We start from the raw sequence: 19,560 nt of genomic DNA, 5'->3' as shown, positions 1-19,560 counted from the left end.
GAAGAAGACTTTTTAGTGACTTGCTGATTTACTTAATAATCAGGAGTACCAAAACAATGACTAAGTCAAGTCACTTTCTGTGTAAACACAATATGTGGTTTTTACATATTATTATATGAAATATTCTGAATTGTCAAATAAGATATTTTTAAGAAATGCTTATAATGTAAATTTGAATACATTACTGAATATATTGTATATTTTTGCATTACAGGAACCTCATCATAGTAAATATGCAGGTGAATGGCATGAAAAATTATCAATGTTCCAGAAAATGTTAGTTTTACGTTGTCTTCGTCCCGACAAAGTGGTTCCTGCAGTATTTGACTTTGTGACAGAGAAACTTGGCAAGAAGTTTGTTGAACCACCACCATTTGATCTTCCCAAAGCCTTTGCCGATAGTAATTGTACTTCACCGTTATTATTTGTGTTGTCACCAGGTTCTGACCCTATGTCAGCTTTACTCAGATTTGCTGAAGATATGGTATGTATTTTTACTTAATAAATTTTACCTAATCCATTATTTTATGGTCAAATATCTACATTTTTAAGACAAGATTTAAAATAGAAGATTTGACAAGTGTAAAAATGATCTTATTACTAAATAAATTGAACCTGGTTGGGATTGGCTGAAATATTTACATAATCAAGACAATTTACAAAAAAGTAGTTTTTATATGGAAAAAAAACGATTGCTAATATACTATGAAAGTTTACTTGTGGGGTAAATTGATTTTGTTAACATCCTAAAAAATGAAGGCGATGTGGGGTGTACCTGAATTAGACAGCAACCTAATGTCACAAAAAACCAAAAGATATCTAGATTTAAATCATTGTAAAATAGTGCCACCCAACCACCCCCACACATATAACTCTGGAACAGCTCTTAAATAACTTGAAAAACTTTTGACAAAATTTCAATCTTAGAAACTTAAGATTGGGGCTACAGTTTTAAAAGAATGATTATTGTAGTATCTTATAAGGTTTTGTATAAATGATTTTATTGGATGAATGATTGTAGGGATTTGGTGGTGCCAAGTTCGATTCATTGTCTTTGGGTCAAGGTCAAGGTCCGATTGCCATGAAGATGATTGAGAAAGGTTTAAAGGAAGGAACATGGGTGATGTTACAGAATTGTCATTTAGCTCCTTCATGGATGCCTACGCTGGAGAAGGTTTGTGAGGTAAGTTTTCAATGCCTACGCTTGAGAAGGTTTGTGAGGTAAGTTTTCAATAATGCACTTGAGAATGTTTCTGAGGCAAGTTTTCAATGCCCACACTTGAGAATGTTTGCGAGGTAAGTTTTCAATGCCTTTGCTTTAGAAGGTTTGTGAGATAATTTTTCAATGCCTGTGCTTGAGAAGGTTTGTGAAGTAAGTTTTATAATGCCTATGCTTGAGAAGGTTCATGAAGTTAGTTTTTAAAACCTATGCCTGACAAGGTTTGTGAAGTAAGTTTTCAATGCCTACGCTTGAGAAGGTTTGTGAGGTAAGTTTTCAATGCCTTTGCTTTAGAAGGTTTGTGAGGCAAGTTTCCAATATTGCTTATTTCAGATTAAAATGTAGGTTTTTATCAAGAAAAGTTATAGAAGTTGGAATACACAAGATAATTATAATGTATGGGTGGTTTGGGTTACTAATTTTTTAATTTACAGGGGTAGTAGTCAGTTGAAAAAAGTGATTTCAAGCTTGTTTTATCTGAAGGATTGTGAAAATGAAATTCTGAAATAAGTAGAAATGGCTAAACAGATTCACACATGAAATATTCAATTAGTTAGTTGAATTGTAAACAAAGCAGATAACTTACTTCTGTTTTGCTTCTTGTAACTGTAATTACACAAAAACTCATTTTGAAAGGTAACAGTATAATCCTTTCCTGTCATATATCATGATGCTCCAGTAGGCCTTCGACTATCTCATAAACCTTGTTTATATTCTACTTTCAGGAATTTAACCCAGAACAGACACATCCAGACTTCCGTATGTGGTTAACAAGTTACCCAACCAGCTTTTTCCCTGTATCTATCCTGCAGAATGGTGTCAAGATGACAAATGAGGCACCAAAAGGATTACGCTTCAATTTGCTTAAGTCTTACATGACTGATCCAATATCTGATATAGAACTGTTTAATTCAGTCAAAAATGCAGTAAGTGGTCAGTTTTAAGTTCTTGTTTCATGAAATTTCAACAAATTTCAAAATTGGAGTGATCTTTTTATGTTTTTTTATTTTATTTTTATTTTGAGCTTTTAAACGATTGATTCTATATGTGTGTTTTAACTTGTCTTCATTTGTTTTGATTTCCTAATTATTTTACACCTGGTCCTAATTATAAACTTAAAGTAGCAAGTTGTGAAAAATTGATCGTAAGGGTTAGGCAGGAAAAGGGTTATTAGGTGAATACAAAGAAAACTAAATGACAAAAATTTTAAAATAAAATAACAGATAGCACTCATAAAATGATTTTAGAAAATCAAAAGAAAAAATACAATCACCATACTTTTTTTCTTGATGTAATACTGAATAGAAATATTTATGGTTAATTCCTTTATAAAATTTAATTATCTTAGTTATCACCCCTTATAAGGCTTAGTTTTAAAAAAATATTCAAATCAATCTTAAACAAATTTCTATATTTGCATATTTAACATAGTTTTCTTCCTTTGAATAAAGATTCTTACAAATGAATTACATTCCTGCCTCAAAATTTGCATATTTCATTAAAGTTCTAGACTGTTTTCTGCTAATTTACAATCCAAGATGGATTAAGATCCTGGGCCTATACTTCCTTTACAGGCATCATTACTTCATTTATGCTTTTTTTTTTTTTAACTTTTCAATATTCTTTGATATTTAACTTTGTATGGTTAGATGTTTAGAAATTTTAGTAATGATTTTGCTCTGTTCAACAGAAAACAGGAAGCCAGGTAATTTGCATGTATATCATGCTGTGTGGTGAAAGATTACTTCACTGCAGATAATATATAGCTCTGTAGACAATGATATATGCATGGCTAATTTTTTTTAGTGTATAATGCACATACTTTGTTTCAGAATTTTTTTCAGAAGCAGATGAATATTTTATGTTACTTCGGATAGGACAAGGTTGCAATACATGAGCGATTTACAACCATTTTTCCACTTTACTTCACACAAGAGAATATTAAGGTCTTCAATCCACTCATTTCATTTCTATTGTCCAGCCAATCAATCAAGATGGCTACCAGAGCCTTCAATTTGATTTAATATTTTTGAAATCTAATTTGTAGTCTGTAAAAATTTAAACATGGAAAGGTCTTTTTGCTGAATGATCCAAATTGTGTTTGGTAGTTTCATTCATCTTCTAAAATGGCTGCTTGAGGTTAAATGTTCATCTAATTAATCCACGTTGAGGCTTAGTAAAGAAAATCAATTGTGACACATAATACTAAATCTTTCAATTGAAAACAGATTATATGCAAATTTTTTAAACCTCATGCCAAATTTATTTATCCCATCATGCATCCTTATCCTTATCCTAAAGAGTTTTTGTTGAGCCTTCGACATTCCGTCGGCGTCGTCGGCAGCGTCCACAAATATTCACTCTGTGGTTAAAGTTTTTGAAATTTTAATAACTTTCTTAAACTATCCTGGATTTCTACCAAACTTGGACAGAAGCTTGTTTATGATCATAAGATAATATTCAAAAGTAAATTTTGTAAAAAAAAAATTCCATTTTTTCTGTATTTTACTTATAAATGGACTTAGTTTTTCTGCCAAGAAACATTACATTCACTCTGTGGTTAAAGTTTTTGAAATTTTAATAACTTTCTTAAACTATCCTGGATTTCTACCAAACTTGGAAAGAAGCTTGTTTATGATTAAAAGATAGTATCCAAAAGTAAATTTTGTAAAAAAAAAATTCCATTTTTTCCGTATTTTACTTATAAATGGACTTAGTTTTTCTGCCAGTTAACATTACATTCACTCTGTGGTTAAAGTTTTTAAAATTTTAGCAACTTTCTTAAACTATCCTGGATTTGTACCAAACTTGGACAGACAGAAGCTTGTTTATGATTAAAAGCTAGTATCTAGAAGGAAATTTTGTTAAAATTTTGTTCAATTTTTTCTGTATTTTACTTATAAATGGACTTAGTTTTTCTTCCAGTTAACATTACATACAGTCTGCAGTTTAAGTTTTTAAAACATTTATTAGATTCATAAACTATCATGGATTTGTACCAAACTTGGACAGAAGCTACTTACAATCAAAAGATGGTATAGAAAGGAATATTTTTATTAATTTTTTTCCTCATTTTTGTTGAGCCTGCGATTAACAGCAAAAGTAGGCGAGACACTGGGTTCCGCGGAACCCTTACAAATTTTTTACAAAGACACTTTTAGATACGAAGAAATATATATTTTTTTTCAATCTCACTATGAAATGGAGGCTTCTGTCAAATGACTACATAGTGACACATGATATTCACAATAAATTAAAACATTTATTTACTTCAATTCTTCTATGCTGTTCTTTACTTTAATATCATAATATTGTATTAGCACATGGTGATGGGATTAGTATCACATTCACTTTATTCTAGTTTACATTAAAGATTAAGTTATGTTCCTAACCGAAAAAAAGGTTGTTATCTGCTTTGATTTTAAAACAAAATCGCACAAAGTGTCATTCAAACCATATCATTTTTCTGGAGTAAAAAAATTGGTTACCATGAAATGATATAGATTTGACTTTCTAATAACATACATGATACTGTAAATTTAGGAATTAATGTGATGCTTTTACTAATAAAAAAAATGTGACAGAATGACAATAATTAAAACTCCCATTTACTTTTCCTGGTAATGTTCTCCTCCAAAATGTGACAGAATGACAATAATTAAAACTCCCATTTACTTTTCCTGGTAATGTTCTCCTCCAAAATGTGACAGAATGACAATCAGTGATATTGCTTTATTGTAGGTTCTCATCAATTCTCACTTAAATTACGAGTTTACAGTAATTTATAAGAATTATAATCTTTACTCATGTATATGCTTAATAATATCAAAATTCACGTTGGTTGCAAGGTAATGGTTCTATTGTATAATACTCAAATATGTAGAGAATATATTATGCTAGTATAAACTATAAGTACTTTTTCCCTTATAAATATAGTATCTAATGACATTGTGCACCTCTGATTTATTTTTTTATCTGGACAATTTTGGTTTCCAATAGAAAAACATGTACTTTGCCATAAGTTTACAAGTGGGGGATCTGAAGCAAAAATAGGTCAACTCTGCTCACATGTTTTCCTTTAGCAAAACATGGACTTAACCATACCTGCAAACATGCTATATAGGAGGAGACATTTTGTATTCACATATGCTGTAATAGTAAATTGATTTTTCAGGCATGAGGAGTAGGGGTAGGAATCACAGTGTTTGTGTATGGCCTGCATTGTTATATTTAAATTCTGAATAATTGATTCAATCAGTTACAACAAATTGTAAAAAAAAATCAATTCATAACTTTCAACTACATGTGACAGAGGGTTACTTTGTCATTTTCATTTTCTGTATACCATTGTATTCACAAAAAAGGTTATTGGAATAAACTTACTTACTTAAGCTAAAAAGAACTGCTTTGCGAGGTAGCAATTAGACATCAACACAAGTATATAATAAAAAGAGAAAATACATCCAGACATAAGAGTCTGTACCATTTGTAAAGCTAAAGGACATTTTAGGGTATTTGTCAATGAGGCAGTAACCAAACAACCAAATAAAAGACATCTAGAGATCAACAGACTTTCTTCAAAATAAGTTTATAGGGGTTATTCGAATGAGCATTGATTACAAATGTTGTCATTATGTGCAGAGACTGCAATGAAAAGCAGAAATCAAATAGTTTCAGTAACTTGTTATCTGAATGTGAATTTGAAATTGATTGAATAGTAAAGAAGAATGTTCAGTGTAGTCTGAATATGAAAATGAATGCATCCTAAAGAAGACTTTCAGTGTATGTGTTTTTTCAACATTTTTTTTTGTCTAATTGTAGCATTGTTGGAAGAAGATGTTGTTTGGTTTGTGTTTCTTCCATGCCATTGTTCAGGAGAGAAGGAAATTTGGAGCTCTTGGATGGAATATCCCATATGAGTTTAATGAGACAGATTTACGTATTTCTGTCAGACAGTTGGCCATGTTCATGAATGAATATGATGTAAGTCCTCCCTTATCTGGTTTAAACATATACTATGATGCAAGTCAAATGCTCCCTTATCTGGTTTAAACATATAATATGATGCAAGTCCTCCCTTATCTGGTTTAAACATATACTATGATGCAAGTCAAATGCTCCCTTATCTGGTTTAAACATATAATATGATGTAAGTCAAATGCTCCCTTATCAGGTTTAAACATATAATATGATGCAAGTCAATTGCTCCATTATCTGGTTTAAACATATAATATGATGCAAGTCAAATGCTCCCTTATCTGCTTTAAACATATATTTAGTACTAAAATTTGTTGTGTTTAATTTGTTATTACTATAACTTATTACTTATAGAATAAGAGTTTATTTCCATTTATGAAAAGAGAGTATGATGCTTTAGGTGTAATACCACCAAATCATAGTATGTCACATCTGGTTGCATATGAAAATAGGTTGAAAAAAAATATTCCCTTGAATTTCACAGTTGTAGGTAATTGATCCTACATTTCATCGCAGTAAAACATTTCTGGGTCATAAACATATATCTTGGGTATTTCAAAGCACCATTATTTTTTATTTGGGGTTTCTATAGAATATTTTGGAAACTTGAGGTTACATGGTTACTAAAGCTTGTACACAGGTTAAAAAAGGGAGAAAATTTGATTGGTTAACTTCCAGTGATGGTTATTTTCTTATATGCAATGAAATGTGATGTAAAATTTTTTCTATAGTACTGGACAGGATAAAACTTTACTCATGCCAAGTATTTCTTTATTTGAAACAAAGATAAATTCTGCAAATTTAACAAAGACTAATAGGGGAAAATCAATGGTGGTATTACACCTTTAAATTGTGATTTTATCTTAATTATAAAATAATTTTTGAAAAAAAAGAGCATAGGTTTGCCAATAACTGTAAAGGTTAAGCCGGTTTTCTGCTTTCAAGGAAGTAAGAAAAATATGAAATAACAGCTTACAATTCAGTTGTCATAATCCACATTTACTAGCACTAAATATTAAAGTAAATATTTTTGTAGACTGTACAATATGATGCATTGAGATACCTGACAGGAGAGTGTAACTATGGTGGTCGTGTAACAGATGATTGGGATAGACGTACTCTACACAGTATCCTGGACAAGTTTTATAGTCCAAAAATTAATGAGGATGAAAATTATTACTTTGACGACACCCATCTCTACTATGCACCAAAGGAAGGAGAGGTAATGCTCATTACTATTAACAGACAGACACACCAACATATACTACTAAGACAGTCACTGACAAGTTATAAACATTGGGCGATTTAAACCCGTTTTTTTTTTTTTAAAGATGCATTCCACACAAAAAAATGAAAAAGCCTTTTTTTGTAATTTTGAGAATTTAATGTTGAGGGTTGATCTTTGATAGTCTTTTTTAGACTCCGTAGATCTTTGTGTTATACAATCTGTGCTGCCATAAACTTTCATATCATATAAATATAGATTCATGGACGTTTTTATAGGGTTATCCAAGGAAAGCAAGAAAATTTTACATCAAAGTTGAATTTTGACCAATGAAGAACTGAGATCAACTGAACCACATGTTGATAATAAACTAAATGATCCACTATCTATACACTGTAAACTAAATGTGAATCAGTCATAGTTAAATCAATACTATTGATTATTTATTGCTTTTATTTTATAAATATTATATTCAATAAATGCTATGTTTATTTATACTGTAGATATAAGAATTGAATGCATAGTAATGTGACACATTTTTAAGCATGACTAACTCGTTTGCACATAGCTAAAACTTTTTACAGAATATGCACTCATTTTTATACGACCGCCAAAAAATTTTGCGGTCGTATATTGGTATGACGTTGTCGTCGATCGTCATCGTCCGAAGACATATTGGTTTTCGCACTCTAACTTTAGTTTAAGTGAATGGATCTTTATGAAATTTTACCATAAGGTTCAATACCACAAAAGGAAGGTGCGGATTGATTTTTGGGGTTATGGTACCAACTGTTAAGGAATTAGGGGCCAAAAAGGGGCCAAAAATAAGCATTTTTGTAACTTCCAGACATAACTTGTGTGTTAGTGTATGGATCTCTCTGACATTGTACCACAAGGTTCCATATCACAAAGGGAATGCTGGGATTGATTTTGGGGGTAATTGCCTCCAAATTTTAGGAATTAGGGGCAAAAAACAAGCAATTTTTTCTAGTTTCATGACAATAACTTGAGTGTAAGTGTATGGATCTCTCTAACATTGTACCACAAGGTTCCATATCACAAAGGGAATGCTGGGATTGATTTTGGGGGTAATTGCCTCCAAATTTTAGGAATAAGGGGCCAAAAAGGGGCAAAAAACTAGCAGTTTTCTAGTTTCATGACAATAACTTGTGTGTAAGTGTATGGATATTTTTGAAATTGTACTACAAATTGTACTATAATAGTTTGATTGTCCCTCTGGTATCTTTCGTCCCTCTTTTTCTTCCATATCACAAAGGGAAAGCTGGAATTGAGTTTGGGGGTAATTGCCCGAAACATTTAGGAATAAGGGGCCAAAAAGGGGCCAAAAATAAGCATTTTTCTAGTTTCCAGACAATAACTTGTGTTCAAGTGTATGGATCTCTCTGAAATTGTACTGCAAGGTACCATACCAAAAAGGGAAGGCTGGGATTGATTATGGGGGTAATTACCTCAAAAAGAACTAGGGGCCATAAAGGGGCAAAAAAACAAGCATTTTTCTAGTTTCAGGACAATAACTTGTGTGTAAGTGTATTGATCTTGATGAAATTGTACTACAAGGTTCCATATCACAAAGGGAAAGCTGGGTTTGAGTTTGGGGGTAATTGCCCTAAACGTTTAGGAATTTGGGGCCAAAAAAACAAGCATTTTTCTAGTTTCCAGACAAAAACTTGTGTTCAAGTGTATGGATCTCTCTGAAATTGTACTGCAAGGTACCATACCACAAAAGGAAGGCTGGGATTGAGTTTGGGGGTTCAAAAAATTGGGGGGGGGGTTCCTTTTTTTTCTTTAAAATTTTCCATTTTAAATTGGTTATTTCTGATTTATATATAAAAGCAAATATTAATGATATGGTTTGAATAGGTTAATTAAAATTTTTTAAGTTCTTAGACCACATTCATTCTGTGTCAGAAACCTATGCTGTGTCAAATATTTAATTACAATCCAAATTCAGTGCTGTATCAAGCTTGAATGTTGTGTCCATACTTGCCCCAACTGTTCACGGTTCGACCTCTGCAGTCATATCAAGCTGCGCCCCAGCGGAGCATTTTATTTAATGTATCAAGTGTTACTGATGATTAATTGTGAATCTGTATTGGTATATTTTGGTATGATTACCAATGAGACAACTCTCCACCAAATACAAAAGGACAAATATGTAAACAACTACCAATTGGCCTTCAACAATGAGTATAGCCTATACCTCATAGTTAAAGCTTTAAAATGAGTATAGCCTATACCTCATAGTTAAAGCTATAAAATGAGTATATTTTATACCTCATAGTTAAAGCTATAAAATGAGTATAGCCTATACCTCGTAGTTAAAGCTATAAAATGAGTATAGCCTATACCTCGTAGTTAAAGCTTTAAAATGAGTATAGCCTATACCTCGTAGTTAAAGCTATAAAATGAGTATAGCCTATACCTCGTAGTTAAAGCTATAAAATGAGTATAGTCTATACCTCGTAGTTAAAGCTATAAAATGAGTATAGTCTATACCTCGTAGTTAAAGCTATAAAATGAGTATAGTCTATACCTCGTAGTTAAAGCTGTAAAATGAGTATAGCCTATACCTTGTAGTTAAAGCTCATATCCTATACCTCATAGTTAAAGCTATAAAATGAGTATAGCCTATACCTCATAGTTAAAGCTATAAAAGGCTCAGGGAAAACAAAATGTGGAACAATTCAAAAGAGAAAACTAACAGTCTGATTTCAGCTAATAATGTTCAATGAAAAACAACTATGACAGACAATAACCACTGGACTACAGGCTCCTGGTATATAGGTCATATACAAACAAAATCTCATTGAATGTTCTGTTTAAATGAATTTACATTTGTTGTTTCTATCTTTGTAGTTTGAGTCTTATTTAGAATATATAAACAGTTTGCCACTTGTCCCCAAGCCAGGAATCTTCGGAATGCACGATAATGCTGATATCACAAAAGATCAGGGTGAAACCAAACTGCTGTTTGACAACATTCTCCTTACACAGGTTAGTATTTCAGGATAAGATTCCATCTAAAAAAAACGTTAAATTCCCTTTTTTACAATTTATCCGTCAATATATTCGAATAAAAATTCTATATGTAGTAAAAATTTGTAACTTCCTGACGAACAGAATTTGAACAAACTGCAAGTACTGTGGTGATAAATCACAATTTGAGTGTCTGTGTGTTAAAATGACATCTTGCTCTTGCTATGAACCTTTTAATTTCATCCAAATTTATTAAAATATGCCACAATTAAGAAAAAGCTAGGCAAATTATCAAGAATACAACATTAATGGCAAACCCTGATTTCTGTTCATGAGAAAATTTTGTTAACCAATTGTCTCCCTTTGTCAAAAATATGGTGAAAGAGTTGATATATTTGATGAGGTGTTGGTGATCAATCAGTGTGTTAATTTATGCTTTGGTTCCTCCTGTAGGTTGTCTTGCGTATTTGGTTTAAATAGATGTGATAAAAGCTTTTATTTTGTATTTTATATAACTTTTTGTTTTTTTGCTTTGAAAATAAAAATTTGAAAAAAGAATGGACATCATTTGTCAGTTGTCTCAGAGAAAGTGAGACAAAGGGCTTCATAACCTTAAAAAATTGGTTATAGCCCATTCTTACTTATTTCTGAAAATTGGACTCACTGGTGTTTTCCAGTGCAATTTTTATGAAGTTATATGCCAGTTTTATTTTCTTACCTTTTTTAAATGGTTATTTGTTATATTTGTTATTATTTTATTTGATATTAACCTTTTTTGTTTATATTTTTTTATAATTTGCTTGTGCTTCAACTTGGTTATTCAACTGACTGTTGCTATGGTAACAGAAACGGGTAAGAGTAGGGTACCATATATCCACTAGCTTATGTATCATGTCTGGCTTATTTTCACCTCTTTATATACATTTAAGAATCAAAATGTTGGAGTTACTTCCCCTTGGTATAGAAGTTAAAATTCTAAGTCATATTAATTATTAGCCTGCAGTTCATCACTTGAAAGATTTGAAATATTGCCTGCATGCATTGCTCATTAAGGAACTGTCAAAATGTTGCCTACCTGCAATGATCATGAGATACCATGGTTGCTGCCTAAAGGGAGCAGTTACCAACCAAAAATAGCACAAAACATACAACAATATTTTGTATTTCTTATCAAGGATGTCTTCAAACTTCTTGACAGGGAAGTAACTCTAGCAGTGGGCAAATAACTCTGTAGATAGACAATATCATATATATTTATTAGTCGTATAATGTAGGCTCTTTACTTTCAGGTAATAGTGTATAACATTGCACATTAGTATAGGGTCAAGGTGCATGAATACAAGTTCTTCTTAATAATATTTCCCTTCATTATGTTTTTTAAGATTTAGCCATGTTTGTAAGGGCAAAACAGACAAGCAAAGGTTTAAGGGACGATAAAAAACAACGAAGTGATAGTAAATGTAGATAATTTCAATAGAAATGAAGAAATTATGATTTTGAAGTTTTTATGGTACAGGATGATAGAAAGTTAAAACAGAGGGGATAGAAGAGATTATATCTCTACACATGAATGAGTTATGTTTTCCTTTTCAATGTCTGTTAATGAAATTAACATATTTCCATTAATTTATAACTCTGTTCTTACTTGGTAGTCTATAAAATATGAGGGATAACAAATATAAATTTGTGCCCTCAGTTACTTAACATGTTTTATGATTTATTTTTTTTTACCTTTATTTGATTATTTTTCATTTTATCATATATACAGTTTTTTTTCTTCATATAAAAAAAATTAATAAATCTATTAGCATTTCTTTGCTTTGGTAAGTAGAAGGAGATCAAAATTACAGACGATGTTTTAGTATGTCCACAATTCACATTGTCTGGTATGGCTGATGTTGTGCATTAAAAACACAAAAACAAGAAACAGTCATTGAATGTCTTTTGGATATTTGTGTTCTTTTGTTCAAATTTACAAAGACTTGAATTGGCTCTATAAAAAATGCAAATATAAGGTGTGATTTTTTATTTATTTATCCACAAACTGCATCATATGCCTATAATTTCTTCCGTTGTTTTCTGATGAGTCCTGTAGGAGTTAAACCAGGAAAATACTTCTATATGAAAAAAGGTAAAATTGGGTGAATATGCAAGAACCCTTTACATTATAAATCTTTTACCTTAAAAAAAAAGAGTTTTTATTGAATTCTTTGAGGTAAGCCATTGTATAAGCCTTATACTTGGTAAAGGTTTTTCTGTTTATAAGAGTCAGCTGTTTCATTCTAAGATTGATTTATCCCAGTATTCCAAATTATCATTTATTTTGAAAGTTTATTTCAATATCAGACAGTTGAAGTGAATCCCACCTTTATATGATGACAAAATTACTACATTAATTACATAGCTGTCTGATATATATGCAGAGGCTTTATTGAGTTTCCAAGAATGTTTCGGCTACTATAGATAAAGATTTAGATAATTAAGTGAATTGAAAAAAAATAGTTGTTACATCCTGTGTTCAATGTAAGATATATTTCAAGGTATTTTTGAACTGCATTTGTTATAATTGAAATATAGGATTTCCTAATAATTTGATTCAAAGATTTAAGTAACCTTTTATGTCAGTTATTTCCCCTTTCCAGCAGTAATTTCTTGTCTTTATGGAATTAAAACTAAAATATCACTTAAAGCTTTATATTTCTTTAATAATTCTTATCTTCTGTATTTTTGTAATATCAAAATACTTACAATTTCAAAACATGTCAAAATGTATTCTGACGGGGAAGTCTTTTTTATGTAAAGAACACATTTGCAAGATAAAAATTCCCTATTTTCCAGATTAATTTTAAGCAAATATATGTATATATCCAAGATGTATATGTTTAGTTAATGCCAGAAAATGCATGTTACTTAACAAAACAAGTCCCCAGAGCTTTACCTTATGTATTAATCATAATATTTCCATTTAACCAAGCAGGGGGATAAGTGTGATTATTAAGTCCTTCCTGATTTATGGGAATTTTCTCTGAAGAACAGTCTTCTGACAGAATAGTAAAATCTCCCACTTTGGAGGGGAAATATGTAAACTTCTTGCTCTTTTACTTATATTTCTTAATAAGCTAATGTTTGTCATGTAAAAATATATAATTGAACTGAGTTATAGGGTAAACAGTTCTTTCACAGATCTTCAATCTTTTCATCAAAGGGGGAGCTTCAACTTCAAAAGTTTGAAAGTTGCTAACTTTGTTTATCATTTTATGTAGTTGCTTCATATATCTCTGCATGCAAATTATATATTATTGTTAGTGTATATTAGCACTAGAAAAATATATTGTAAACATGTCGATTTAATGTTTCCTTCCATTGTTTTATGTTTCAGCCTTCAGCGGTAATTTTTTCAACTTCCATATTTGTGCATTTCATCTTTTGCATGACTTTAAATTTAAATTTTTAAATCAGCTTTTTTATTTTTTGCATGAAGTTATTTTTTATTGTAAATTTTGGTCTCATCTTCAATTATTTGGATTTTTTTTTCACATGACAGCATGAAAATGGACCCACTCAGAAATTTGAAGAAAAAAATGGATTATGTTTTAGCTGCATTTCCATCACATATTGTTTTAATTGTTGAGAATCTCTACTTTCCGATTTGTAACTTTTTTTATGGAAAAAGTCTGACACAGATTTAAAAAAAATATATCAGGACGCTTTAGTTGCTGTAAATTTTCAATTGTAATTGAATATGTTTAAAAAAAATCAGAAAATGTAAGGAAGTAGGGCCTGCGAAAAGATAGTGCATTTTGTGTTGTCAAGTGTATATATTCCCAAATGTCATACCTTTTTCATTTTAAGAATTGATATAGTTTTATCATTATTTATATTTGTTCATCAAATTTCATTTATAAACCAACATATACATATATTTTATTCATTTATTTATTGAAGTCTTGTTATCTTTGTGTATTTCTTTAATTTTGTTCTCATTATTTGTAATTAGTATTCTATAGTCTTTGAAAAAAACATATTTATTACTAAAAAAAATATTGATTACTTCCCTTTAGGCTAGAGCATCGTCAGGTGGAGGAAAATCAACAGATGAGGTCGTGGATGAAGTTGCTGCTGATATTTTATCTAAAATACCTAATATTTTTGACACTGATTCTGCATTGCGTAAATATCCTACATCCTACAAACAGAGTATGAACACTGTTCTTGTCCAAGAAATGACCCGATTCAATAGACTTCTGGCAACAGTCAAATCCAGCTTGGCCAACATCAGAAAGGCCATGAAGGTAGGTTTATTGTTAGTATGGATTCAATAAATTGTAGGTTACAAATTATTGTAGATTTTGTGGATATAGGTGTAAAACAAAATACACATTTCCTACAAAATTTATTTAAAATCACCATTGTTTGTTTTTTCGTACAAAAAATACTCTTGAATATTGGTACCACACAGAGATATGAATTCTTAGTAAAGTATCAAGTATAAATGCTTTAAAGATATTTACTTTTACAACTTGGTACTAATATTTTATAATTCCTTGGACATTTTTTTTTTGCAATTCTTTAACAAAAAAAATAGCAAAGCAACCTGATATTTCTCATTACTATTTTAAAAAAGGTACATTATTGAGACATATGTTGGAAAGAAGTTTATAATTCTTTTTATTCCTTTACTTTTCTTACATTTATACATCACACTTCCTATTAAAGGGACTTGTTGTGATGTCATCTGACCTAGAAGAAGTTGTACTTAGTATCCTGAAAGGAAAGATCCCAGGCATGTGGATGAAGAAGTCCTATCCATCATTGAAGCCACTTGGAAGCTATGTCAATGATTTTATTGCTAGACTGAAATTCTTACAGGTAATTTTTTAGCATTCATGATGAAAGTAAATCTAGGGAAGCACTTCACACTCATTAGATTCATAAAGTGTTGTTTGCATTTTTTGGTAAGATTGGAAAAAAAACAATTTTATTTCCATTTGTGAACATCAGAAAATCTAAAAAAGTTTACTAAAGTCACACTTCTAAGAGACACCATTTCTTAATACTCAAAATGTACATAATATTCCCTTTTTAATTTATATTTGTAACAGTGGAGTAATTAAACCTATTGTTAGATGACTTCCAGAACGTGTGCTAAAATACTGAAAATTCTGAATTTTTATGCCCCCGCCGTTCACCCTTGTCCATCTGTACGTCCTTCCGTACGAATGAACATCCCGAAATTGAAATTGGTTTCCGTTCCCCAACTTTAGTTTGCCTCAACCAAATGTTATACACAATGCTTATTACCACAAAACTCAGATCAAGTACGAATTTGGTTAGCGTCACTTTTACCATTCTTGAGTTATGTCCCTTTATAACGTTATATGCAACCCATGGACACATACCCATTTATTTGCTATGTTTTTATTATTTCGAAAATTGCGATGGAATGGGATATTTTATTTTTTTTTAGATAAAACTCTATTTTAGATTTACTACAGTAGACTCCGGCAAATCGGATACCCAAAATGTCAGCTAAAAATATCCGATTACCCGATATATTCAATAAGACGATGAATGTATATTCATTGAATATTCTGCAATAATGAGTAGATATAATCCTGAGATGTTACTAACCCTGACAATTGCTAAATATGTGAAAGGGCTGGAGGATTGATGGAGTGATTTTTATCTATCAGTTACATCACCACGATGTTTGTGTAAAAAATTATCAGCTGATTATGTAATGATTAAATTTGTTTGCAGTTTTTAAAGCCTTTATTTATTAAAATAAATCAAATGTCCTGAAATATTTATGTGAATTATTATCTACCATCCATAGTTTGTCTTTATTTGTTTTGTAAGTAAATTAATATCCATTATTTACATTATCACACAGGTAAACTAATTTGGCTATAAATAGATCTGAGCATGTCTGTGTAGAATCTCCAAACTAAAATCGTATTTGTTATAATTTTATTTCTTTAAATAATCAAATTTAAATTTATGAAAATAATCATGATTGATAAAATATTATTGCATACAGTTTACGTTTTCTGAAGACTATTTATATTTAGGTCATAGTTCTAGAGGCTTCCTCACAAATTTGTAAACATCCAAAATGGCGTCCATGACATGTGGTTACTTTTGCACATGTGAAAAAAATATATATTTGACAAAAGTCAGATTTCTCTTGTCAAAAGGGATTTATATTTATATTGCAATAAATTATTCAGAAGGAGGTACATTCAGTTTAGATTATATTTCTGATTCTGTGAACATTTAGAGTTTAATCAAAATTCTCCAAACAGCAACGTCAACTTGTCAACTGAATCTTGCATACTTTATAAATAAATTCAAACCATTTGAAGTAAAAGGGCATCTAATTCACATGACAAAGGAAGACAATGATTAAAGACAACAATTTATTAAGAAATAGTTCCTTTTATTTAGTAAAAACAAAATCTTCTTGTCTGCAAGATTGTACATTCGTAACTTCCGGGTCCATTTCCTGTCAGAAAAACATTGAAAATATCCGATTGTGCATGGTTTTGAACAAAATGACCTGAATATTCTTATCCGATTTGCCGATATATTCTTATATCCGATATTCGATTACACGATAAAATTAACATTAAACATATAGGGAATGGTTTGGTGTTTTGAAATAATATTACAATAGCCGATATATTCGTTTAGCCGATATCCGATTAGGTGGAGTCTACTGTATAGCTTTATTTGTATGCACTATTTCCTAAAATCACAATAATAAATCTCATATATCTGACCATTGTTCAACAATCTCAATAATAAATCTCATATTTCTGACCATTGTTCAATAATCTCAATAATAAATCTCATATTTCTGACCATTGTTCAACAATCTCAATAATTAATGCATGCAAAATTATTGAATTTACAGTTAAACATTTCCGCAAAAAGAGGACAGAACTGTTTTTATTTTATTTCACATCTTTTATTTCTTTCTTTGTTAACAAGGCTTTTTAAGTTATTCAGACTATTTGTCTAGTTTCTGTCTTCTATCACCTACATGTAACAAATAGGTTGTATGCTTTGGCTTTTTAATCTTTTATCTCAATTGGTTATATCAGCTACTTAACTCTATGTATGTATTTTCTTCCTATGAATTTGTTAGTAAACCTGATTTTGTTACTGTTTTAACAGGATTGGTATGACAATGGTCCACCACCAGTCTTCTGGATCTCTGGATTCTACTTTACTCAGGCTTTCTTGACTGGAGCTCAGCAGAATTTTGCCAGGAAGTATACCATTCCCATTGATTTGTTGTCATTTGATTATAAGGTTATGGAAGATAAGGACTATGACACACCTCCAGAAGATGGTATGTAAATATACAATATTAGGTCAAGGTTGGAAAAATATACAATACTAGGTCAATGTCAGAAAAAAATATACAATACTAGGTCAAGGTCTGAAAAATATACAATACTAGGTCAATGTCTGAAAAAAAAACAATACTAGGTCAATATCTGAAAAAATACACTTTTTGTATGAGGATTACAAATTGTGGAAGTGTCTGAGGTTTGTGAAACCCTTAAATAGTTTCATGCTGATTACAAAATTGATATTTTCCGACATTGATCTTTATGTTATTATACCTCAGTCATAAATTGCTTTAATAAATATCCATTGAAGTGTTAACACAAAATTTAAACTTACTTTCAGTCCCTGAAAATGTGAAGGAAATAACATTGTTTAAAATATCATTTTGTTACTATATTTAGATTTATTTTTGGATATACCTGTAGGAATTCCTATTCTTATAAAAAGTTGGAGTTAACATTTTAAGGAAAAGTCTTGGTCATATTACAGATTGTAACAGCATAGATATACATTTGAACATATTTTATTATACGACGGTTTACTGGACGTATTAAGGTATACCTTTGTCTGTCTGTCTGTCCATCCGTCGTCAACATGTTGGACAATAACTCAAAAATGCTTTAACCAATTTTCATGAAACTTTGCTGAATTGTTTATATCTATTGACGTAAGCTGCCTTACGATTTATATAAATTTTAGATGTTACGTTTCCAAGTTATGGGATTTTCCCATTTTTTGGACTATAACTCAAAAATGCTTTGAGCAGTTTTCATGAAACTTTGGTGACTGGTTTATATCTATTAGAATAAGCTTTTGTTTTTTTTATAATTTTGATATGACATTGAGGAGTAATGGAACTTTATGCGCTGAAAAAGTGATGGGTGTATCATGCGCTCATAGCACAGCTCTTTATTTTAGATGAATTATACAATTAGTCTTTACTACAAAAATTTAACTGTTTTGGTTGAATAGGAAATGTTGATATTGTTAAGTTACAAAGGTACAAAGGCATTTTGACTAAATCTTTGACTTGTGACAAAAATAGAGAAATAAATGTGAAAAAAACCCAGAAAACTCTTTAAAGAAAGAAGTCGAGGCTATTTAAAATATTTTTTGTTTCAGGAAAACATATTTTAACTTTTTTTTCTCACAATTTTGCAGGTGTTTATGTACAGGGATTATATGTAGAAGGTGCATGCTGGGATAGAAAAACAAATGTTTTTGCAGAATCTGTGCCTAAAGTATTATTTGATCCTATGCCTACAGTAAGTAATTATATGTCTGTGACCATGGTTTCATGGTTGATCGACTTCAGATAAACTAAAATGATTATATAGAAAATGAATAGCCAAAATCATCCGAGGTCAGACTGGTCGAGTTTAAACCATTGTCTTTGAACCATTGTCTCAATCCATAAAGGATATAAGGACTGGCTGAAGTTCAATAGATAATCAGGAGCAGTATAAAGCCACTGTTGTAATGTTCTGCTTTACAACCAGAGATAAAACAGACTTTGGGTTTTCAATTCTGCTATGTTATTTAAATCTAATTGGCAGTAGGAAAAGTTATATTTTATATTTTCTGGTTGGCTGTTTGGTCTAAGGTCATAATGCTGGAGGTGTTGCCATTGATGTCTCAACAGCAAAAAATCAAATGTAGCAGAGGAAACCATTTAATTTTCAAGTGTAAAAATTGATGGCTGAATTCAAGATGAAAAAATTTTTAATCAACATGCCTGTAACATATTCTTTAATACAGGTACAAACTATTTTATTTAAGATAT

General features: G+C 30.6%; 1 protein-coding gene across 4 annotated transcripts in view; it reads left to right on the top strand.

Moving 5' to 3' along the window:
* LOC127718863 (dynein axonemal heavy chain 7-like) overlaps window positions 1-19,560 on the top strand; it is a 67,479-nt gene that overhangs the window by 45,619 nt on the left and 2,300 nt on the right. For 2 of the 4 annotated variants that reach the window (XM_052224911.1, XM_052224909.1), the window contains 11 exons: window positions 215-484; window positions 1,022-1,183; window positions 1,945-2,145; window positions 2,910-2,924; window positions 6,041-6,202; window positions 7,233-7,418; window positions 10,299-10,436; window positions 14,480-14,710; window positions 15,135-15,287; window positions 17,598-17,775; window positions 18,939-19,042. In XM_052224911.1, the coding sequence (XP_052080871.1) occupies window positions 215-484; window positions 1,022-1,183; window positions 1,945-2,145; window positions 2,910-2,924; window positions 6,041-6,202; window positions 7,233-7,418; window positions 10,299-10,436; window positions 14,480-14,710; window positions 15,135-15,287; window positions 17,598-17,775; window positions 18,939-19,042 (1,800 nt within the window). The remainder of the gene's footprint in view (window positions 1-214; window positions 485-1,021; window positions 1,184-1,944; window positions 2,146-2,909; window positions 2,925-6,040; window positions 6,203-7,232; window positions 7,419-10,298; window positions 10,437-14,479; window positions 14,711-15,134; window positions 15,288-17,597; window positions 17,776-18,938; window positions 19,043-19,560) is intronic. The other 2 variants (XM_052224912.1, XM_052224910.1) reach the window with 1 other exon arrangement.

This window comes from Mytilus californianus, unplaced genomic scaffold, assembly GCF_021869535.1.
Source record: "Mytilus californianus isolate M0D057914Y unplaced genomic scaffold, xbMytCali1.0.p SCAF_10, whole genome shotgun sequence".
NCBI classification, from domain to species: domain Eukaryota; kingdom Metazoa; phylum Mollusca; class Bivalvia; order Mytilida; family Mytilidae; genus Mytilus; species Mytilus californianus.
The sequence above is the reverse complement of the archived record's forward strand: the minus strand, read 5'-3'. Positions and strand labels throughout refer to the sequence as shown.